This window comes from Calliopsis andreniformis, chromosome 10 (genome assembly GCF_051401765.1).
Source record: "Calliopsis andreniformis isolate RMS-2024a chromosome 10, iyCalAndr_principal, whole genome shotgun sequence".
Classification (NCBI taxonomy): Eukaryota; Metazoa; Arthropoda; class Insecta; order Hymenoptera; family Andrenidae; genus Calliopsis; species Calliopsis andreniformis.
This window is the reverse complement of record NC_135071.1, coordinates 17,579,105-17,602,856: the sequence shown is the minus strand read 5'-3', so window position 1 is coordinate 17,602,856 and position 23,752 is coordinate 17,579,105. Positions and strand designations below refer to the sequence as shown.

Below are 23,752 nucleotides of genomic sequence, written 5' to 3'. Positions count from 1 at the left end.
ACTCTGGGATTAAATTCTTACCGATAGTTAGAGGCTTCTCCTTGGTATCCTCGGCTTAGGTTCACTTGCGTTGCACAAAGTGGAAACATGAGTAGAAATACGGTTTAACATACGTAAACGTCACGGCCATCCCGAGCAGAATACATCGTGATATGTCACGACATCTCTGACGACGGTTGTTGCAAGCTGTTGGTCTTGCTCGATAGGAAACATATCGATTATTATGAACAGACGCGTACTTTCTGTTGGTAAAACTCTTTTTGATAAGAATTGATAAAACTTAGTTTTATTCTGTCGCAAACTCGAGGCGTTTGGAATCCCATGACCCATCTATGGATCAGGGCAATTTAAAGGATGCATCACGTTTCTATTTAATTCTTGCTAAGTTTTTGATTTAAAAATATGTATGTCTTTTTAATATTGTCATATTCTGTTCACTTTCTTTCGTTTAATATTTTTGATAATTTCTCAAAAATTTCTCGTTATTTCTCATCTATGGAAATTAGAAATGATCAGTCTTAGAACATGAAACTATGGAAAATAGTATGCGATCGTTTGAGCAACTGTCTATAACTATTTAGCATAATAAAGTCATTGTTGTCACTGTTACTATCGCTGTTAGGTGTGGCATTAATGATCAACAATCGTATCAATTAAGGAATAATTTTATTCGCTTGAAAAGATCAAGTGTATATTTTGAAAAGTAGTGTATCGATTACTCGATCGATTATTGTACAAAATATATTCGCGCTCAAAATGGTGACGCGTAAAAAAGACTTTATTTACATTATCTCTTCTTCTGCTTGTACTTCTCTGACTTTCCATGTTTCTCTGCGGATCTGTCTCTGTAGCGCTTCTTCTTGTGATTCGAGTGCTTTTCCTCGTGCTTCCCTCGCCTGGGACTATCGCTGTCTGACTCAGAGCTATCCCTCTCTTTCCTCTTCTTCTCGTTATCGTGCTTTTTACTATGCTTATGTTCTTTCAACTTTTCCTTTTTACCTCGATTAGTGTCTCTACTTCTATCTTGACTTCGACCTCGACTTCTGTCTCTGTTCCTCTCTCTGCTTTGATCCCTGCTTCTGTCTCTACTTCTCTGCTTCTTCTCCTTTTTGTGTCTGGCTTCGTACTCGTATCTCTCTCGCGAACCCTCGCGATACTTCCCCTCCCTGTACTTCTCCTTGTCCAAGTACTTTCCCCCATTTCGTGAATACTCTGAGTCTTCTCGGTGAGCCTCTTTCCTGCGTTCGTGCTTTCTGTGCTCCACTATCTCTTCCTTGTGTCTCCTTTCGTGATCTCTTCGATCTCTTCCCTCGTCCCTGCCTTCGTCTCTTTGTCTGTTCCTTGAGCCTACTTTTTCTCGATTTTCTGTACCAGGTTTGTCTTTGTCATCGAAGTACTGTATTCCTTTACCCTTGCCCCTCCATCTCATCTTGGCTACTGACTGAGAAAAGTCTACATGAATACGGCGATCGTCGATGAGGACATTGTCCATCTTAAAGTAAGCCTCCTCGCAGCTCTTGCGTTCTGCGAATTCGATAAATGCATATTGCAGAGAATCGCCAGTTTGTCTATCTCTGATTACTTCGCAACTGAAAGAAAATATACGTGAGTTAGTATAAGGAATATAGAAACAGGTGTTGATAGAATAAGGGTGTGCAGCTTACCCAACAATCTTCCCAAATCTACTGAAAATGATTTCCAGATCGTCATCGTTCGTTACAGGGTTCAGTTTACAAACAAAAAGAACATTTTCAGGAGGGGCCATCTCTGCATCCGGAATATCTCCTACAATTTCCAGTATCGTAGCTCTTGCTTTCGCCTCTTTCTCTTTCTGCATTTCCATAACTTCTTCCACTGTCATGCCAGCTGTATCATCTATTACCTCGTCAGCTCCAATTCTATCGCTCTGTAAACATGTTGTCAATGAGTACGAACAAACTGAATTTATGAATCATAGAACAGAATAATAATTTACCATCAGACATTCTCTCGTGGGTGGTGGACTCTGGTCAGGTACAATAAAACCTTTGGGATCCTCGAAGGGATCCTCCAAGATGACGGTATGAGAGATACGTATATCTTGATAAGGTCTATGATCCCCATCACAGATAGTTTCGTTAAATTTCAATATAATTTCCAATCCTTCTGCTATTTCACCGAACACACAATGTTCTCCATCCAATGACTGAAGCTCAGGAGCAAGGGTAATAAAGAACTGAGACCCAAGCATGTTGCTACCGCAATTGACCATAGACAATAAACCAGTTCTATCATGCTTTATCTTTGGCATTTGCTCTGCCTCGTAATATCGAGCTTTCTCACCTAACACTGTCCCATAGACGCTCTCTCCACCTTTCCCAGTGCCAGTGGGATCGCCAGTCTGAGCAATAAAATTGCTCTGCACGGAGTGGAATAAATTCCAATTGTAGTACTTCAGCTTGCATAGTTTCAGAAAGTTACGACACGCTGCAAAATAATATCGATATGATTTCTGTTACAAATTCTCAAATTCTGACATCCCTTACGCGTAGAACTTCAACGCGAACCTAACCTCAACGTTTATGTTTGGAACTTACTTTGTGGACGTTCGTCTGTGTACAAATCGACGGTGAAGTCTCCTATAGTAGTTTCTATTACAACCGCCATAATTGATTGATATTTTTAGCTCTTTATTTATTATTTATAGGACATTTCAGAATCATTGCACCACAAACATTTTAAACGCCCGTGTCGCATTACTATAAATGCAGAGCCCTCTTACTGAAATATTGCAAGACAAGATTCAATACTTTACTAACCTCAATTCGCAAACGCCATCATTAGATGGCACCAAAAGCACCATTTTTTTTACTAAATATTTAAAATTTTGGATCATTCTTATTACTAACCCAAAATTTCAAAAACTAAAAAAACTTCTATACTTTTGTAAAAATATTGGAGTCACATCACATCTCCAAATCTTTATTCTATCTATTACAAACACATATATACAATTAAGTATACGAAATACATTCGAAGCCCGACATAATCTCACGTCCAAGACGTACGAACATTATCCTTAACCTTACTTTTGATCCGCGGTAAGATCGGTCTCAGGTACACAAGCTCGTGCTTGTAGACATCAGGTACAAGAGCGTTCAAAACCAAGTGCGTCAAAGCGGCAGTAAAACCCCAAACACGATGTTTCCCTCCCAAATACGCAGGCAAAGTATAATGATTCCGAAACTGAGTGAATTTACATAACGAAGGGTCGCACAAGAGTCTGAGACTAACGAAAAAGGCCTCCTCAACTTCGCTCCGATTGATTTCAAGCTTCTCAGGCTCGACGTCCCCGATGTACCCGAAAACAGGCATCACCTTAACATCCTTCTTGTCCATCATGTTACCAGAAACCCACACGTCAACCACTTCCCTAGGGATCTTCAGCTCCTCCCACGTTTCGCGCAACGCTGTCTCCTCCAGGTCTCGATCCTTCTCATCGTGCATGCCTCCAGGAAAAGAGACCTGACCTCGGTTCGAGGACAGTCTCGTCGACCTCAGCGTGTAGAGGAAGCCCAGCTCGCCCTTGTGCTTGCATAGCGGGACCAAAACCGCGGCGCGGTTCACGTTTTCGTCGGTCGACTTCTCGATCCCGTGACCCTTGAACCTCTTGGTAAAAGCGTCGCGACTGCTCGCGCTGAGCACCACTTCCGGTCTCAGCTGCTCCAAACAGACGGCGCCAAGGTCCTTCTGCGATTCCACGGACTTGATCGTAAAGAAAAAGCATCGTTTTAGCGCGATGTGGCGGCGAGGCTCGATACGAAAATGGGTTAACTGCTCGCGGAGATTCCGAACGAAAACTGGGTGAGTGAGCATCGTTTTAGGGGGTTTATTTTTCTTTGGCGAATTTCGCGGGGGATTGGGAATTTTCAGTTTCCTGGGACATTTTTGAGGTTTTGCGAGAGGGTTGAAAAGGGGCGATCGGATTTGTGGTTCGTTCGATTAGCGTGCTACTTGAAGTTTGTGGAAGAAGGTTCGATTGCGTGGTAAATTCAATTTCTTAGTTTGTGTATTCTTCGTTTCGAGTGAAAAAGTTCAAGTTTTGGTAAGCGAAAGGGATACATAAGTTTAAAATTAAAATCTTTAAATGAGCTTTATAATTAACCATTATTGTACGATTTTATTTTTCAAGATATTGGTTAAAGAATATTACAAAAATTATTCATATACTATTCTACAATATCCGTCAAATAAATGTTTTCAAAATATTGTATCGTAATACAAGTAAATATAAATAAAATTGAAAATTTCATTTTTACCGCCACAAAGTCTACGGAAGTGACGCCATCTAGGGGCCAAGGAAGGAAACGAACGTATATGACGTATCTCTAAAGCAAGGGGAAAAATACTCACGAAATTACGCTGCAAACAGCGTAAAACACAAGCAGAGAGTTTCATCGATGCACTGTTTATACCGAGAAAGTGTCTACTGTGTCGCGATAGTGAACGACAAGCCTGACGAATGGAAATCGTGGTTATCGCGAACGTGATCGTCTTTGGCACTTAATTCATCGAAAGTCACTTACAATATGTTTACTTTCATCGTGATTTTCCACGCAGTTGTTAGATGTCGCTAGAGTCACTTTCAAAACAACATTTCTGAAAAATCTCGCTGATCGATGATACATGCATTGATTTCGCGACATCTTTTTTATCTGACCAGTCTTTCTTATCTGGAACCTTCGACCCGAAAACTATCGTGCTCGCGATAATTAGCAACGATGTTTTAATCGTTAATAAGAGCAGTAATTTCCGTGACAAGCATGAGTAATTAAGATATTCTCTGAATCACGCTTGCACCCTTTAATCAGTGGAGATAATGGAATTCTTATTATCTTTAATTACGCATACAGTGATTCTCTGCGAGATGTTTCAGAAAAAAAAAGAACAAAACAGGAAGACTGTAAGCACCACCTTTCACGGGTGACGCGACGTGTTACGCGAAGATAGACACGAACGAAGCGTAACACCTACTCATTGACCAAATTAACATTTATTTAACCGATGCTCCTGCACCGAGACAGAGAAATATTGTTACGTTCGATAGAAGCTTCGTTCTCGCGTAAAAAGACATCGATTTCTCTTCGCAGTAACTATTTCCCTTTCCTACTTCCTTAGCCTCCGCTTCGCCGAAAGCTTTCTATTTCTGATGCAGATGCAATCGAAAATATTCGGTTTATAATCTAAACATCTGTGGAACAGAATTTTAGCATCTGGATTTTGAACCCTTGTGCACTGCTTAAATATGTATAACTATGTATTCATACGAGTATAATCGACTATTAATTTTTATCCATGGAGATAATGTAACTTGTCCTTTCATCTAAATTGTGTGCATGCTTTAACTCTTCGTCTGCAATTTTAATTTTACTGACGCCGCTGACGCCGTCTGAAAAACGGGTCCATGTATTTTATATGTATTCTTGTATTTTAAAAAATCCCAAAAAATTCTCAAATGCTCTTCGAAGCTCTCAGAATATCATCCAGTAGTTTCTATTGGGTTCTTATGTTATAAGAAAACAAAAATAGTCATAAACCATCGAGGTTGTAGACGAAGGACTGAATACTATCCTTTAAATCTACCAGTATTAAAACTGAATTCTTGCTACAAAATCCATTAAAACGTTAAAATGAAGTTTTAAGTCAGACTGACTTAAACAGCTTACAAGGTTTAATAGTAAACTAAAGTAGTGTCGAAAGTAAGTAGCTTGATGTGCCATGAAAATCGAATTTCGAGATTTTGCTATTCGACCCTGACCTAAATGGTAGTACGCGTAGCCTGACACGTCTGGAAAATTACGTCCTAGGTTTCTGTCCACCTTGTAGACAGAAGCACGTTTTCCGCTTCGTGACAGTTATTTTTTCTTTGTCCTTTCGTCACATTGACCTCATCGACTACCTTTCGGTCATCGAAGAAGGACGGGGAGACAGAGATAAGTTCAGATCATGGAAGATCGATGCATCCTGCGCGATGTAGTCGAGACTATTTAAATAGGAATCTTTACCCCGACTCGATGAATAGATCCACCGTAAAGATTAGAAGACTTTGCTCCCAAGGCTGGAATACATTCGACTACATTTAAGTCGTAATTGCATTCAGACGACCTGCATCATGGATCGATCACCGTGAGGAAAGACAAATTTTTTCTAAGCAGCCGCCGATGATACTTCGCCACTTCTAGGCGTCATTTATTTTTGCGTCTCATATGTAACATATTAATATATTCTATTTTTAGATAGATCGTAATGTATTGTATTTGTTGTGCACTATTTACTTGCTAATAAATGAACGAATAGTAATGAGTCTCTGATATGATTCAGAATTGCTTGCGAAAATAATGCGTTCAGAATTGCGTAATAAGGAATTACACATTCCATTTTATGAACAGTCGTTAATGATCGTGTTGCGTGTTTGTATCGATAACACGACTACAAATTGGGAGGCTTAAGTTTCTTAATACGAAAACGAAAGTCATCTTGTGGCAGTATTTGTTTTTATTAACCTGCTTCATAGACGAAAGTAATCTTGTTTACTTAAGGAAGGCTACCTGCGTAAAACTACAATGAGTCAAAGTCAATCGAGATAACGAGAATCTTAATAACCTGTATCGACTACGTTAATTACCTGTATACGATTAAGCACGAAATTCGAGTAATTAGCGATAATTGCATGTGTAGAAATCTTTTTTGTTGGAGGAACGTTAAAAGAATATGTCTTAATTCTTTAAGTGTTTAACTATGAGTATTTGCGTAACTATGAATGTTGCTTATAGTTAAAAAATGAATCGTTTAGATTAGAATTTTGTCGACACGACGTAATATTAGTGAATCAGTTTCATATTTCCGGTAGTCGTCAACGCTTCGTTTAGATTACTCAGATTACTCGCATTACTCGATTTTATGTATCTTGAAATAATTTGTCTTTAACGTAAAACTGTTATTTATTTCATTTTAAACGTGAAAGAAAATTCAAAGCACATTTTAAATTAGTATTTTTGTAAATTTCTGTGCATTTTTTAAGAGAGCAAAAAATACTATAGCATCTTTTTAATTCTTGTAGTGGATTACTGTTCTGTTTAACAAAATGTCCACCATAGAAACTTCTCAAAAATCGAAATTCTCAAAGTTCAAACTGCTGATTTTTTTCATAAAAAGAATACCTTGTTCTAAGAACATAATGTTTGCATAAGTCGTTAATGGTCATAATTAAATCACGAAGAGAAACATAACAACATACAAAAATATGTAATCTAGATTCCTGTGTTGAGGGTCACTAATTATCTGAACTCATTTTGTATCTCATCTACATACTTCTTTTTTCTATCCGATTAAGTCTTTTAAAAACACATATTTATGATGGCTTGACATTACATTCCTTCAATAATTCCTTCAAATCTTATTTCCTTTTAGTTATCTAGTTTTCGAGCTTCGAGGATTTCAGATCACGCACCTTTCAAATTCTCGAAACTCGAACCTTCTTGAGGTTCCAAAAGATTTCAAGATTTCGACGTTCCGAGAAGCCTATTCCCACTTGTAATTACATAAAAAAATCATAAAATTTCATAACAGCTATTCTCGTTATAACCTCAATCTTCAAAGACCAAGTGATACAATATAAACTACTATAAAGCATAAACTGACTTCAGAAAGTGTCCCACGCGTAAGCTTCACGAAACCTCTAACCTAAAACTCGACCAGTGTGAACGTCACTTAACCTAACCATGAGAGCGAAGGAACACCGAGCGGGGCCGAGGTTAACCGAACGTTGCCTGAATAATATTCGATGCGTCGAAGCTGTGATTACTGGTGTCGCCGTCTGTGTATCGTTCGTGTACGTGATACGGAACGCTAGTTGCGTTAGTCGCTCGATGATACGCGATCGTGCTTGTTCCCTTTGTTGAAGATTGTTTCCCCAAAACGATGCGATGATTAACCGCGACGCTTGCTCGTACTAACGTCGAACTGGTACGATACAAAATAAATCGTTTCGATTTCGGTTACCCTCGATTGATGTGCGACGCGTTATGCATTGGTTCGGTGTGTTTCCTCGAGGTCATCGTCGAACTTTGACAGACGCCAATATGTCACGCGTGAACGTAATACTGTTCGTAATAAGTGTTTGGAGCTTCGTGAACGTGGTGAGTAGTTTATTTCGTATTTTACGACCGTTTAGAATCGTTTCTGATACTGGAATGTGTAGATACGTTGGATGTAAGCGTCAGGACACGTACACACACACATGTACACCACACCCTGACATCGTGAAACGTCTCACGTTCGTGACGTCATCTCAGCCGATCCTCGTGAAAGCCTATCGCCGCTGACTCGACCAAAGGAGTCTATTAAATTTAATTATACCTTTGCCTTATCCGTTAAAGGGACAAATTAACCAATATGACTTCTATTTAAGATCCATTTATCCGGGGGCGAGGTCAACGTGATTGTCTTTTTTACGTTTAGACTGGCCCCCGTTGACTTTAGCCTACGTCGGTTGTGTGGGAATTCGAAGAATTTCGTTTCGATTCTTTCCTCGGTATAGATACGAATTCTTGAAGTGACGTCAGGCTCCTTTTTTCCTTTGTGTCGATCCAGAATGCGGATATATTCTGTATATTTTCTGTTATCTATTAACGGAGCATTGTGCTCGTTATGTATGTGTTTTTAATAGAGGCGACAATGATTGGCTTAATCTGTAATAATGACTTCATTTAATTCTACTGTCTTGTCAGCTTATCAAGCTGTTATAAGAAAATGTCACGTATTGGCAGAATCTTTGTGTACGTTCCCTGAAATTAGAACAGTGATTCATTACGCGTGAACTATGAATTATTGATATAGTAGCGCAAATTTCTTGATATTTTTCTTAATATTCTTAAGTTTAATGTTATGTTAAGTTTAGAAATGAGTTTTTATTGTTTAATGATAGGTATCTGCAGCAGAGGAAGGACATTGTATTTGGTATGGAGAATGTTTCACAGATGATTTCTTGCATAAAAAGAATTGCCCTTATACTGGGCCACCTAAGCTACTGGATTTTGCTGGGCAAGAATTATTAGCTAAGAATTGTCCCCATTTGGTAAAAGATACTGGAAATGGAATTAAGACTTGTTGTGATACAAAACAATTACAAAACATGGATAGAAATATTAAATTGGCAGCTAATTTCATAAGTAGATGCCCTAGCTGTTTAGATAATTTAGTAAAGCATTTCTGTGAGTTTACTTGTAGCCCAGAACAAAGCAAGTTCATTAATGTCACAGACATACAGAAAGCAGGAGGTAATTTTGTTTGTTGTTTATTCTATGCAGTCTTCTTATCAATTTTAACAAGTTGATATCAAACAGTGTATTTCTTTTACTTCTAGATGTGGAATATATTAATGCAATAGACGTCTATATAACAAATAGATATATGAAAGGTACATTTAATTCCTGTAGTAAAGTGTCAGTACCTAGCACAGGTCAATTAGCTATGGATATAATGTGTGGAGAATGGGGTGCAATTAGATGTACAGCAAATAGATGGTTTCATTACATGGGTGATGCAGAAAACAATAATTATGTACCTTTCCAAATTACATATAAAAACACTGATGAACCTATTGGCGCATTTACACCTGTAGATCCTAAGGTTACACCTTGCAACAAAGCATTAAACGTAAGTATGCAATAAATATGTAAATGTTCTATATTTATTTTGGTACTCTAGAAGTCTACTCTAGAAATTCTAGAAAGTAAGACACAAGTTGAAATTAGTCACTATATAAGTTTTTTTGTATACATATGTTAATTGGTAGTGTGAATTAACTATAGTCAGTTAAAGCTGAGCCGCAAATGAAGGAGATTTGTTCTAGAAATCAACAGATATATTCAGTCTAGATTGAAGTAAAAGATATTTATTTTGTGTGTACAAATAATATAGAAAAATACACCAGCATGCAGCTGTGTGGATTGTGAAGAGAGCTGCCCAGTACCACCACCAATGCCTCCCTTGCCAAAGCCATTCACCATATTTGGATATGATGGCTATGCTGTGACTATGACAATTATTTTTATATGTGGTTCAACCCTCTTCATCTTGTCAATAGTGTGCTTCAATAATAGAAAACAAATTGGTAAGAAATTTAAATTATCATGAGAGCATATTTATTGAAGTAGGAGAAGCTCTATAGTGTTTATATATTTTTGGCTAAGGAAACTACTAAAAATTTGCTATATAGCACAGGTTGTAATGTGCAGTGCATCCCTTTTTCCCCTAAACCTTGTGCTATATTTTATTCAGTAATAATTTGCATAAGTTTTTATTTGGTATCAGTGACTAATTTTTTATGTAATTATCATTTACATAATGTTAAAAACAATGGATGCAGTTTGATACAAATTATTCTAATCTTCAATTCATGTCATTAACCTACTTCCACTGTTATAGGATGGTTTTTATTGTGTTACATTTATATACTGTTGCTCCTTGGTTGTGGTTGAAAAATTAATTTCAAAAATATTGCACCATACTTGGTTTGATAATGTTTGTTTTATTATGCATACATTGACAATACATGATTACTGTGATGTAGGATATAAGAGTTCAAAAGTGATCATTAAATTAACATTTTGAAAGTTTTTTGTAACTATATTAATTAAAAGATATCATGTTACATTAATGTTTCAAGGTAAAAGTGAGAATTTTAACTTTGCACTTTGTTTCATTTTCATAATCCTTAATGTTATTGTACAAGATGAAAGAAGAGTTGATTTAGAACTATTGGTTGTATGTATGGTGTGCATATATGTATAGTCGCACGAGGGGAGGAAGTAGGAAGGCAGGTGGGTAGACGGCTAGCTGCAGGGTTACATCATCCAGGAGATAGTGCTCGTATTGCTCTCGCCGCAGACCAGGAAGACAGCCCACTTCAATCTAAACGTTCCAGTAGGTTCTAAGTGTATCTTCAATATCTGGATTGTGCTTGTTCCTCAATTACTTTGTGTTACTACATTGTTACTCTTGCTTGATCCTTCTCATCATCTTTGCTTGATTATTGTTTATCAAAACTAATTCCTTTTTTTGTATAGAAAGTAATCACAATTCTTTGTATTAAAATTATAATACAATATACAGTACAGTATCATAAACATATTACACAAAATATTTGTACACTATATATAAATACATAAATTGCCATACTTACTGCTTATTTTATAAATACACAAAAAATGTTAAATTTGTAATTCTTCTATGTTTTTGTCATTTTTTATTTATTTTTGGCACTCTTGTTATGGAAACTTGGAAAACATTGTGACTACTACAAAACATATTTTACCTATTTATTTATTTTCAATCACTATTCATTACTTAAGAAAAGATAAACTGCTTTGTTATCATTATTGTTATGCTATTTCAATGTTTCTTTTGCAGCTCTCTCCTGTAAGGTGACTTTTTATGTTGCCTCATATCATTTGAATGTGTAGATGCTTTATGTTTACAGCACATCTTCAATTTATTTCATTTGCTGCAGCACCTTCTGGTTACACGTAAATATTATTCCATATTCTTAATTCAACAATTTTTATAGGTGTAATATCTGCAGATGACTTACCAAGCGGATTTGACGAAGAACAACACTCGACATTTATCGAAAGGTTGGGAGCAGGCACAGACAAATTGTTAGCAGAATTCTTTTGCTGGTGGGGCACAGGTACTGATAGAAGCATTAGTAGAGACTATATTACGTATAACATAGCACTTTTACGTTATCTGAAGTTTCAAATTTCTTTTAGCCTGTGCGTCACGTCCATGGTTCGTTCTGTTCGTTGGTTTCCTGTTTATCGTTGGTTTAGGACACGGAATAAAATACATACACGTTACAACAGACCCAGTTGAACTATGGGCTGCACCTGAATCTCGATCACGAATCGAGAGAAAATACTTCGATGAACACTTTGAACCGTTCTATAGAACCGAGCAGATAATCATAACGTCAAAGGGGTTGCCAAATGTAAGCATACTAATGAAAGAAAAGTAGAAATCTTTTTGAAGAATCATACCCTACAAAATTTTACATTTTTTTTCTAGATTGTACATAACACATCCAACGGTCCTATAACATTTGGTCCTGTATTCAACGATACTTTCTTGAAGACAGTTCTTAAACTACAGGAAGGAATTAAACAAATAGTTACTCCGAGTAATTATACATTAGCAAATATATGCTTTGCTCCACTGACCAGTCCTTTCACTGGACCCCCAACAGTTTCACAATGTGTTATTCAGAGCATTTGGGGATACTGGCAAGATAGTATAGACAATTTCGATAGTACCACTACTGATGGCAATTATACACTCAATTATCTAGACCACTTTAGGGTTTGTTCACAGTGAGTATTACTTTGAATACAATTAATGTAGCATACTCATTGTATTTTATTTTTAGAAACTCGTATAATCCAGACTGTCTTGCACCTTATGGTGGACCAGTTGAGCCAGCAATTGCAGTTGGAGGATTCTTAAAGCCAGGACAAGATCTTTATAACCCTCCGTATGAGAAAGCAAACGCAGTGATTTTGACTATACTAGTAAATAATTATCATGATAAATCTAAACTCCATCCAGCAATGGAATGGGAAAAGAGGTGAGCATAGGGATCTATTAATTCAGTAAAAAAAGATATTCACTTATTCTCTATTTCTTTACCATTTTTTTCGCTTTCAGTTACATCGAGTTCATGAAAAATTGGACAGCGACTGAAAAACCAGAATTTATGGACATCGCCTTCACTTCCGAACGCTCGATCGAGGATGAATTAAATCGGGAGTCTCAGTCAGATGTTTTGACCATTCTTGTGTCCTACGTTATTATGTTTGCGTACATCGCGATATCTCTCGGTCAACTGAAAACTTGCAGTCGACTTTTGGTACGAATTATAATACGCAAAAAAAAAACATGTGTTCGATTGTATACACATATTTTACTTTTTCTCTGAGTACGTATATAACGTTTGTCAACTTTCTAATTTTAGATCGACTCTAAAATTACTCTCGGCCTTGGAGGCGTGCTCATAGTATTGGCGTCTGTTGTTTGCTCCGTCGGTCTATTTGGTTTCGTTGGTATTCCCGCCACGCTTATTATCATTGAAGTCATACCATTCCTTGTCCTTGCTGTTGGAGTAGATAATATTTTCATTCTTGTCCAAACTCATCAACGAGAAGGTCGTCGACCAAATGAATCAATACCTGAACATATCGGTCGTACTTTAGGTCAAGTGGGGCCGAGTATGTTACTTACAAGCGTGTCAGAGAGCTGTTGCTTTTTCCTTGGTGAATATTGATGAAATGTACTTACAAAATTTCAGGGAATGAGCGTTTCCTAATACTCGTAGAAATCGTTTCTTTCCAGGTGGATTGTCCGACATGCCCGCTGTTAAAGCCTTTGCTCTTTACGCTGGCATGGCATTGCTTGTAGACTTTGTGCTGCAAGTAACATGTTTTGTCAGTTTATTGGCGCTGGATACTATTCGTCAAGCAGTATGTACTTTTTTAAGTGACGACAAGATTGATAAATCCTTTGCTTGTTATAAAACTTCTCGATTTCGCGTGATTTTAGAACAACAGGCTCGATGTGTGCTGTTTCGTTCATGGCTCAAAGAAAGACAATGGAGAAGAAGTAGTGAATGGAATTTTATATAAAATCTTCAAGTTTGCATATGTACCATTATTGCTGAAGAAATGGGTGCGCGCGTTTGTTATGATAGTCTTTTTCGGCTGGCTCTGTTCGAGCATTGCTGTTGTCCCACATATCGAAATCGGCTTGGATCAAGAACTTTCCATGCCAGAAGATAGCTTCGTTTTGAAATACTTCAAAGTAAGATTTATCATTTACACAGAGAAGCTAAGAACTTAAACAGAATGCCCTTTTAATAATTTGTGTCTTGTAGTTTTTAAATAGTTACTTATCAATTGGACCACCGATGTATTTTGTTGTAAAAGGAGGTCTAAATTTCTCTAATACGGAAGCACAAAACCTAGTTTGCGGCGGTCAGTATTGTAACAGTGATTCAGTATCTACTCAAATATTTATAGCATCCAAACAATCGAACAGGTAAAAAAATTACAATCACACATAATTTTCAATTACTCTTAGTTATGCAAACAGTATTTGAAATTGTTTCTCTTCAGGACGTATATAGCGAAACCAGCATCATCTTGGTTAGACGATTATATCGACTGGTCTCAATCGTCTTCTTGCTGTAAATATTTCGTCGCGAATAATTCCTTCTGTCCACATACAGGTATAAAATCTATCTTGCTAATTAACATCCCCCTCGTCAAATTAAGGAAACATACATTAACTTGGCGAATATATTTGCAGAATTTTCGAACCGTTGCGCTCCTTGCAGTATCACTAAGAATAAATTTGGACGTCCAGAACCAACAGACTTTGACAGATACGTGTCATTCTTCTTACAAGACAATCCTGACGAAAGCTGCGCTAAAGCAGGTCACGCTGCTTATGGCCACGGCGTGAATTATGTCACCGATTCCAAAACAGGACTCTCGAAAGTCGGAGCGTCCTACTTTATGGCATATCATACCATTTTGAAATCGTCCGCTGATTACTATGAGTCAATGAGAGCTGCCAGAGCTGTGTCGGCGAATATAACGAATATGATAAATACTCATCTGAAAAATATCGGCGATGACACAACCGTTGAAGTCTTTCCATACAGCGTGTTCTACGTTTTCTATGAACAGTACTTGACAATGTGGCCTGATACTCTGTACAGCATTGGAATATCGTTGCTTGCTATCTTTGTGGTGACTTTCTTCCTGATGGGACTGGATATATTCTCTTCTGTCGTCGTTATAATCACCATAACGATGATCGTAGTCAATATTGGCGGTTTAATGTATTGGTGGCACATAACATTAAACGCTGTGTCTTTGGTTAATCTTGTAATGGTAAATATACGCGAGAATATTTTTTTATAAATGTTATCAGAAGAATTGATTTAATTTTTGTTTTTTTTTTCCCCCTAGGCTGTGGGAATTGCTGTAGAATTCTGTAGTCATTTAGTACATTCCTTCTCGGTATCAGTGGAAGCAACGAGAGTTGAACGAGTTGCCGATGCATTGACCAATATGGGAAGTTCCATTTTTAGCGGTATTACTCTAACGAAATTCGGTGGAATTATAGTTCTTGGCTTTGCTAAAAGCCAAATCTTTAAAGTACGTTTTTTACCTTCACAAACTGTTATTCTGTTAGTAAAGAATATTTTTTGATGTAATATTTCGATGCATATTTTCAGGTATTCTATTTTAGAATGTATCTGGGTATTGTATTATTTGGAGCTGCACATGGCTTAATATTTTTACCAGTATTACTCAGCTATATCGGTAAGAACTATAAACAATTTCATCACTACGCATTCGTTTCATTAAAGCTTCACGAATGGTAGACCATTCTTATGCAAATTATATTCCACTATATCCCAAAGCAGCTTTGTTCATTTATTTTTTGAAAAACACCAGTGGTACTCGATCAATGGGATGATAAATGTGATTTTCATATCCCTATACATTACAGCATACAAATAATGCCCAGAGTGTTGTCTTTTCGTAGGCACAATGTGTGTTCTTTGATGTTAAAAAGTTTGTGTAGCTTCAGTAACAAATCAACCGCACTTCGTCATGACTCCTGGTGATTTTAGGCACACCAATGAACAGAGAGAAGCTGGCAAATCACAAGAGAGCAATACAAGGAAATCTGGACAACATACAGGAGACTTCTTTGAATCATCGTGTAAGCAAACTCAATTCTCCTCCCACACCCACCACAAGCACACCCACCTTCAGAGCGCTCGAATACGAAAGATAGGTACGCAGGATACCCAACATCTTCTACACTCTCTTTTTTTTTTGTGTCGTGTCTTGTGACAACACACTTTTCTTCGTCTAGCTTTTTAATACACTCGACATTGCTTTTTTTCATGTCAAATGCTTTCAAACAGAATCAATCGAGCAAAACACCCAGTTGGTAATGTACACAGTAAGCCAGTACTAGTTATACCAAGAACCTTGTATAAGTACTTTGAGTGTACTCAATTGGTACCCCCTTCTACTGCACTCATTTAAGACTCGTGTAGGTATTGATATTTACAAACATTCCTTTGAGCCTCCTTTCTCAATTCTAGCTTCACTATGTCACTTCAAAGACAAGAACCGCACATTACAATGAACACTGTGTATGTCGATGAGTGTGGGATGGAATATTCGTTATTGTGATAATACGCTTTTACGCTTTTATGTTTTGCTGATTTTCAAATTTCTTTTTCGTATTTTATATGTGCTCTTGTGGTTAGTTGGTTACTGTCTTTTCCCAATTCCATTTAGGGATATGGAAAAAAAACGTTGGCACTGGTGAACCAGATTTCACACCTTTCTTTCTTAACGTATATCACCTTTTTTACTCTTTTTCAAGCACTATGCTATATACTTTAGCCATATGTAGTGGATGCTATCGCACGATGCGTGTACATAATTGAGTGGAGATAATTGTGGCAGTTGATATGAATCGTGGATATATATTTTGTTTTTATTTACAGGCGTGATGTCGCGCCGAGGGCGCCAAGGAGCCCGTCAGTGTGCCAGCAGGTTTAGAAACGAATTTAGGAGTGAAGAACGCGGGCCTGACTCTCCTTTACTCCAAAATAACAGCAATCAGTTCCCAACCACTTCCTACGCCAGTGTGAACTCCACAGACGCGATACATCGTGTGATCTTTTAGCAGTAATCATCAAAATGACACATGAACAACACTACTTTTGTACTTAGAGAGACTGAAAAGACCTTGACCGATATGAGATGTATCATCGACAAGAAAAAATCTGTTCAAAATGTTCGAATAAGTTAAAATAGATTTTGATGGAAATTTCGAGGTCCGTATTAACTATGAAGTTCGTGTCTGGTACTTTTTATAACTAGGAAAGAAAATTTCATATATTATTACTATTCTTATTAGGATTAATATCGTGTTATAGGATATTTGTTTGTGGAGAATTAGCCTCTTAATTTAACGATAATCTGTCGCTGAAGCTTTACAATTGTATTTAATTGTAGCTATTAAGTTGGCACAATCGACGGAGCCGATTGAAAGTGCCAAGGTATATGTTTGATTTACTTTTAACGAATATCATCTTGTTTATTTGGTACTCTTTCTTGTAGAAAATGCAAACGTTCTGTTGCTTCGCGAACGGCAAATGTATTTGCATTTTTGTCGTGCTTTATCGACGTGTTGTGTGCATTTTATTCTTATCGCGGGAGAGAGATTTACTTTCCGATATCGCTGACAATTGCTTTAGCACGATTACATATCGGAGATCAGTGCTAAAGCTACGTCAGAGCTTGTTATAATTAAATTATCGAAATGTTTTTACGATATTCCTATTCGAAATTCATTTGTACAACACTAATTTAGAATTCTATTGAAACGCGTAATAACCGTCCTTAGTCGAGATAAAAGAAATATAAATGAATCTAAATTTATGTTGTACAATCTATTAAAGAACGCACCTGTATGCAACGTCTCTTTACGAATCATGAATGAAATGAATATTTTTCGATTAGTAAATTCAAGTTCACACATGGATATCGGAACATACGATTTTGTCTTACACTCTATTTTTTTTCTATACTGTAGAAATAATACTTTTAAAGGATGTGGTTACCAGTAACAGCACATTCAAGATGTTCTTACATCGAAGCAAAGGTTCAAGAACATTTTTTATTATTTCTTATAATTTATAGGTTTTTACGTAACACTTTTCTATTCTTTATAGTCACATTGGACTTAAATTAAATGTTCAAGTTGCAACAATGATGCTAGTGTTCAGATCAAAAGCGAAGAATCTTGTATCGCTTTCCACTAAACATACAGCAGGGGTTGCTGCTTGGTTCAAGTTCTACTATTTTCACGATTTGTCTAGAAACCTTCAATGTGATTATATTATTCAACGTGGAAAGATAAAAAGAACAGTAGTTAGCCTAATCACTGGAATTTGAATAATGTGTAGGGAAGTGTTTAATGTTTAATTTCTGTCGCGTGCTTCACTGTAAAATGTCTCGTAAGAGGTGTGACGCTTCCGCTCTTAATGACTGTAAATGAATTTAAACAGTATTGTATTCGTTTTGTATCGTATTCGATAGAAAAGAAGAATTGGTTGAAGTGAAGCCTGTCCCCTCTCTAACCGTGGCCATACATTTCCTATCACGAGTTCAAACTCATACACGCGTTTTGTAAAATTCTTTGTATACGAACGAACGATTTTTATACCTACAACAGAAAAAAAAAAGAAGTACGTAACGCCACGAAGAACCTCGCTAGTTTAAATCTCTTAGAGGACGCGTTTGTGATTGTTGTTAGACTGCGTGCACAGGTGAAGGTGGGACTCGATCGTGTGCCATTCGATGCGCCAGATTTCCATCGAACGTCTCGCTACACCTCCGAGTTCGCGTGTTCGAGTTGTCAAAAGTATGTTCTATTTGTATAAATGGCGAAAGAAATTCTGTGAATGTTAAAATAAAAAGTGCCGAGGATCGGCCATGAAAAATATATTGTGAAACTACATGTTCGGATTAATTCGTGTATGTGTGTACATATGAAGTGGTGTCGTAGGCTGCTACATATCGTAGAAAATTTCAGTATTAAATTTCGTGGAACGAGCAGAGCCCGGTGATGCTACCAAAGAGGTGTCTGAACAACACAAAACGGTGTTAAACACGTAATACGAATAAACTTTTTTCTGTTTATATGATACACGCCTGAGCGTCTTATGTATCTTTTATGTGGTTATTTACGAGTTGGCGTGATATTAACAAGCTTGCAAAAGCACAACGCTGGCAAAACGTAGGTCCCTTTGCCAAACGTGTGCCTGTGGACTCGTGCATCTGCCAAACGAGCGAATTTCTATGTTCCTTTGTGCTTCATTGATTCGAGAAAACGAGAAGACGATTCAACGCTCGGATTTTACAATAAAATATGCGATTTATTGCATCGTCTTCTTACAGAAATTAAATAACAATTGTATATTAAGTAGAGTTGTCTTTTGTACGTGAACGCGATCGATCGTCGCCGACTTCGACAGACGATCGTTGTCTTGGGAGACAGATTAGCCCATAGCGTGCAGAGGACCGAATAAATGAACCGCCGGGCAGTTCTCGTCGGGATTACCGAGAAATTGTGCGTATAGTTCTTGGTAGCGCGACAGTGTCAGTCCACCGCGTCTCCTGTCGTCGTCCTGCGAACAGGGAAAGACACAGAGTAGTTAAGCACACGGAAATTAAGAAGATTCCCAAAACAGTAGCACGTCTGATCCTCACGTTTCATGTAAACATAAATTGTTGCGGGTTATATGAATGTCAGTTTATATTAAAAGCACATTTAAATGGCAGTGTGATCCACAAACATTTTTAGTAGCTAGTACGTGTTTCTGCCACACTGCAGACGTAAAACACAGCCATCGAATTTGGCACGTGGTCAAACTATTGTTTCTTGCGTCGAACTCAGAATTAGTTCTCTTACATCCGTCGCGAACTCGTTATTTCTCTTTTTATTTATGCGTGCCTCCTGTCGCGAAATCCTTGGGAGATCTCGATTACGATGCAACAGATGCAACAGATTTAACAGAAGCGTTGCGAGCTTGTTACGAAGGTCAAAAGTAAATCTATGTTTGGGCTAGATGCGGCGGGAAGGGCTGCATAGCAAATTGGATCACGCGCTCTTTAAATTGTTCGACCGTCAAAGCGATTCGAAACACGATCATCCTACATTGAGAAGGTTTTGGTAGGCTTCGTCCAGGATGTTCACGTTATCCACGGGGATCCTCGACACGCAATTGTAACGAAATTCGTCGGCAGCGATCACACCATCGTCTGAAATTATATTAATTAATAGAATGCTAATACTTGCGCGCGAATCGCACTCGTTTCGCGTACCGTTCAAATCCACTATTTTAAAATGAGTATCGATGAACATCTTCATCGCCTGTGGGAAGTCTCTGTACTCTCGTCCTACGCAGCTTCTCTGCACTGCTTCTTTAAACTCCTCGATAGTTACTATACCATCCTAGAGAACAGATTTCAATTGACAGACGGTGTAGAATCTTTACAGGATGTAACAAATATAGCCTTTGATATTTCAAGAGGTAGTAGAGAATTGAAATTCAAACACAAAATGTTGGTCTATGATATAGCGCATGATCTGTCTTCGTTTTGTAATAATAGTGCCTTAGTAACAATCAGAGGATTCTGTAATTTTACAGATGCATTGAACGGCAAAAATAGGGCAAGAAAGTCTTAGAATATTTTGTAAAGCTTCATAAAAGCTGAACTATGAAAGAGAAAGGAAAATGTGTTAAGACTTTCTTCCTTCATTTCTGCCCTTTAGTGTACCTGCAAAATTATAGAATCTTGTAATTGTTAGGAAGGGACTATTACTGCAAAACGAAGGCAGATAGGACACACTGTGCTCCTACCACCCATTCAAATATCGAAAGCTTCATTTATTACACTCTGTATATTAACTCTGACACAGGATCGACTTACTTTATTAAAGTCTGCCAGTTCCGCGATCTCTTCCCACAACGAGAGCATGATATGCAAATTCTCTTGGTACCGACCGTAGCTGAACTCTCCTTTTCCCTCGATCAACGTCATCTTGAGGGCCATGCATTCGAAATCGTGTTTCTCCAGTATACCATTGTTATCTGTGTCTAAACACAACGCGTATCGTTCAGTAACGCACCCGTGATTAGGCCTATTTGCCTAATCCAGCGAAACGTAAATGCGAATGCTTGTAATTAGATTGAGCTTGGGCAGTTAATCGATCAGTTGGTGCCAATTTATTTTTAAGGGGATTTTTGTTATTGCACTCCTGGATGTGCTCCAAGTATTTCTACTTTCTGGCAGAGATCGAGACAACCAGTCACGAAGTACACGATCCCCAAACATGAATGTAATTCGAAGCATGTATACTTATAACTTCATTTTAGAGGATCGATCGAGAAGCTTTATAACAACCATGCCACAGTTTCAGCTTACGAAAACGTTCTACCACGTATTTTCTTTTCTCTTATCGTAGGTTCTCGCGTTAGCTATTTGGGAGTAGCGTGATTTCGTGAAAGGATGTGACGCGCGAGCATCGTTTGCGCGCGATACGAGCAACGCTGAAAAAGACCAGGGCAGAATGTTCCATAAAACAAATTAGAGCCAAGCTTAAATTTGGCATCGTCCAATTGCAGCGGTTGGAGCGACGGCGTGGTATACTTTGAAGTCAACCTAAATCCTAAACAAGTATGACGCTCTCGAAGCCAAGAGGGCCGTCTTCTTTTTGTTTTTGTTCCTCGTTCCCCTAGACTCCCGCATAAACCTATTCTTTTTTTGTTCTTTTAGTTTGCCGTGTAGAGCAGCTCGTTAGCACTTGCAAGCGTCAACTTTCAGCAAAGGCAACACCGAGGATTCCACTGCGACGATACAACTAGTGTAAGCAAGAAGAGACTTCTATAAAAATTCAGAAGCTCTTTATATACATAGGTACTTATTATTTATTACTATCAAAGATTCAATCGGCTTTCAATACATCAAATCTATTTAATAACCAGGCTCTGTAATCTGCGGGCACATTATACTGTCGCCGAAAAGGAGGAATTGGGTCTGAGATCTTGAAGTCTCACGAAGATAGATATTCCCCATAGACTCGTGCTCAGGTGTGTTACAGGCATCATGCTCTCGACTCGAAATTCACTTACGAGACAATAATATTAATCCGTGCAAGAGACGATGAGGCAAGATATGTACAGGCACGTGGATTCTCGAAAGCAGCATCACACGCGTGCTTCGCGTTGGGATTGACCGCGTACTAACCGTAGAGGAACCTTACAATGAAATCGACTCGATTGTCCCAGCTGTACGCCATCCTCCGACAGGTTTCTTTCTGTCAGTAGATCAGCCCTCCCTCTCTTACGATCCTTCGTTCGCGCGTCAACTTCCAGCCTTTCCTTTCTTTTTCCCCAGCTAAACGAAACGGAGCGCGACACCAGGACGATCCTGCCTCGAGATTCCCGCCGTCAGCCGCCTCGAACCTGGGAGGAAAAGCCGAGAGGACAGCTTTGGAGTGAAGACAGAGAAAGTGGCTCGAGAGGATGGTGGTTTTACACTGAACCTCGACTCGAGTCTCATCGAGTCGCTGCTAAGTTTAGAGTACCCCTACCAAGGGAAGGACACGACGATACTGCCCGCGACAGAGGAAGGGGCTCAGGTGGTGACGGTGTCACCGTGACACAGTCAGCGAACTCGCCTGAACCAGCGATTCACTTTCGCCGACTTTCCTTGCCCACCAGCCTGTCCATCGACTGTCCCTTTTCATTCACTCTCGTCGATCAGTGGTCGATCACTCTCTGAGACACGACTTTACGCTCAATTAGCTGTCGCTGTTATTGACGAGATGCATTTCACACGTTGCTGAAGCTGATCGAATGAAAGTTGACGCGACGCTTAAAGAAATGGCGATGCTAAGTCGAGGTCGAAGTGGTTTGTTCTTTTCAGAAGGAACAGCTTAGGTTCGAAGCCTCGCTGAGATTTTGTTCCTTGGGCATTCAACAGAGGAACAGTTGTTCATTCTTTGGCAATTGCTTCCTCGCATAAGTCTCTTCTCAATCAATGCTCGTGTATTCTAGAGTGATCTATGTCTTTCATCTTTGCAGAAACGCGAAGGTGTTCGTATCCTACACTAATGACTTAGCTCTAGAAACCTTGGCGAGACGCTTGGCAGAGGATGGCAATTACAGAAGAATAGCAGCGTTAATCGCGTCCCCGCCTTCGACTATGTAAATCCATTTCTTGCGCTCTACATTGGGTAAGGTAAATCAGGATTCGATGACTACTAATTAAACCAGTCTGTCGACACTTCGACTCTGATGAACACTTTGGGTTTTAGATTAATTGGCCCCCTAAAGTGATAAAGATGCTGGCCGTGGCATTGCTTTCGACAAATCCGAACGAAACCAAAGTGTCCAAGGCCGACGAGACAGCGACAAAGTCGGTTCACCAGATGCGAAAGCGGGATGCTTTAAATATACCTGCGAACAGCGCTATCGGCATCTGGAACGTATTAACTCCGTCGACGAAATTATTCCGCCTCTTTTACAATTGCAATCTTCCTGGCCTTCTGAAATTCCCAGTACGTGTGCATTTCACGAGATCAGAGTGGTTAAACAAAGACGAACAGTATCTATTGTAAAACACAAATTTTACACGATTGCATCATCGCCTCTGGCCTGTCGAAAAGAGCTCGAGATTTCCACGCAGACTTCTATCCGCTGCTCCATTTAAGACACAGGGAAAACTTTCTTTCTACTTATTCCACTTACCAAAGAACTAGATAGCTCTGGGGTATACACATAATTTCCGCTTGCGTTTTCGCTGTATCGTAATTATCGAAGAAACGCAAGTGGAATACTCGAGCCAAGCTTCTTAAGTATAGCAATTCTTTCTTTCGTTTGTGACAACCGTTTCTTCTTTCTCTTTTCGAGAGCTCTTGCGTCAGCGATAGGGGATCGAAACATGAGAATTATTACTCTTAAGTATTGCGTAAAGACGAGGGATATCGGTGGACGAATGATTTCCTTCCGCGGCGGCGCGAGTTTTCATCGCGTGGACGATCGTTGATC

The 23,752-nt window shown here is 38.6% G+C and overlaps 5 protein-coding genes and 1 long non-coding RNA gene across 11 annotated transcripts in view; 2 read left to right on the top strand and 4 right to left on the bottom strand.

The window, feature by feature from the left end:
• The window catches only part of Dnalig3 (DNA ligase 3), a 40,643-nt gene extending 40,482 nt beyond the window's left edge, over positions 1–161 (bottom strand). The window contains exon 1 of the mRNA XM_076387628.1: positions 22–161. The gene's annotated coding sequence lies outside the window, so the exon portion shown is untranslated. The remainder of the gene's footprint in view (positions 1–21) is intronic.
• Positions 162–649: 488 nt separating this feature from the next.
• Positions 650–2,928, bottom strand: LOC143184983 (peptidyl-prolyl cis-trans isomerase sig-7). 2 transcript variants are annotated; one of them, XM_076387630.1, is made up of 5 exons: positions 2,577–2,928; positions 2,323–2,466; positions 1,976–2,234; positions 1,665–1,906; positions 650–1,589 (listed from the first exon to the last, which is right to left on the bottom strand). In XM_076387630.1, exons 2-5 carry the CDS (start codon positions 2,442–2,444, stop codon positions 788–790), a joined length of 1,425 nt encoding a protein of 474 aa, XP_076243745.1. In that variant the 5' UTR covers positions 2,445–2,466; positions 2,577–2,928; the 3' UTR covers positions 650–787. The 2 variants fall into 2 exon arrangements, with proteins under 2 accessions (XP_076243745.1, XP_076243744.1); XM_076387629.1 differs by having other exon boundaries at positions 1,976–2,466.
• Positions 2,929–2,940: 12 nt separating this feature from the next.
• Positions 2,941–4,561, bottom strand: LOC143184984 (mitochondrial coenzyme A diphosphatase NUDT8). Its single transcript, XM_076387631.1, has 2 exons — positions 4,393–4,561; positions 2,941–3,744 (listed from the first exon to the last, which is right to left on the bottom strand). Exons 1-2 carry the CDS (start codon positions 4,435–4,437, stop codon positions 3,031–3,033), a joined length of 759 nt encoding a protein of 252 aa, XP_076243746.1. The 5' UTR covers positions 4,438–4,561; the 3' UTR covers positions 2,941–3,030.
• A 3,176-nt stretch (positions 4,562–7,737) lies between these two features.
• Npc1a (Niemann-Pick type C-1a) lies at positions 7,738–17,676 on the top strand. 4 transcript variants are annotated; one of them, XM_076387018.1, is made up of 20 exons: positions 7,738–8,177; positions 8,966–9,317; positions 9,404–9,696; positions 9,961–10,153; positions 10,834–10,965; positions 11,609–11,731; positions 11,814–12,031; positions 12,109–12,410; positions 12,467–12,664; positions 12,745–12,946; positions 13,052–13,349; positions 13,429–13,556; positions 13,636–13,893; positions 13,967–14,130; positions 14,208–14,320; positions 14,401–14,990; positions 15,069–15,257; positions 15,338–15,425; positions 15,740–15,831; positions 16,634–16,773. In XM_076387018.1, exons 1-20 carry the CDS (start codon positions 8,064–8,066, stop codon positions 16,637–16,639), a joined length of 4,053 nt encoding a protein of 1,350 aa, XP_076243133.1. In that variant the 5' UTR covers positions 7,738–8,063; the 3' UTR covers positions 16,640–16,773. The 4 variants fall into 4 exon arrangements, with proteins under 4 accessions (XP_076243133.1, XP_076243132.1, XP_076243131.1 ...); XM_076387017.1 differs by having other exon boundaries at positions 7,739–8,177; positions 15,740–15,906; positions 16,634–16,770; XM_076387016.1 differs by lacking the exon at positions 15,740–15,831 and having other exon boundaries at positions 7,739–8,177; positions 16,634–17,676.
• Positions 17,677–19,051: 1,375 nt separating this feature from the next.
• Positions 19,052–22,249, bottom strand: Scp1 (Sarcoplasmic calcium-binding protein 1). Its single transcript, XM_076387032.1, has 5 exons — positions 21,948–22,249; positions 20,631–20,797; positions 20,022–20,151; positions 19,855–19,958; positions 19,052–19,324 (listed from the first exon to the last, which is right to left on the bottom strand). The coding sequence occupies exons 1-5, from the start codon at positions 21,997–21,999 to the stop codon at positions 19,196–19,198; spliced, it is 582 nt and encodes a 193-aa protein (XP_076243147.1). The 5' UTR covers positions 22,000–22,249; the 3' UTR covers positions 19,052–19,195.
• Positions 22,250–22,845: 596 nt separating this feature from the next.
• On the top strand, positions 22,846–23,724 carry LOC143184650 (uncharacterized). Of its 2 annotated transcripts, XR_013002794.1 has the most exons (3): positions 22,846–22,938; positions 23,020–23,262; positions 23,617–23,724. It is a non-coding gene; the product is annotated as an uncharacterized LOC143184650 (long non-coding RNA). The 2 variants fall into 2 exon arrangements; XR_013002793.1 differs by lacking the exon at positions 23,617–23,724 and having other exon boundaries at positions 23,020–23,611.
• The last annotated feature ends 28 nt before the right edge of the window (positions 23,725–23,752 follow it).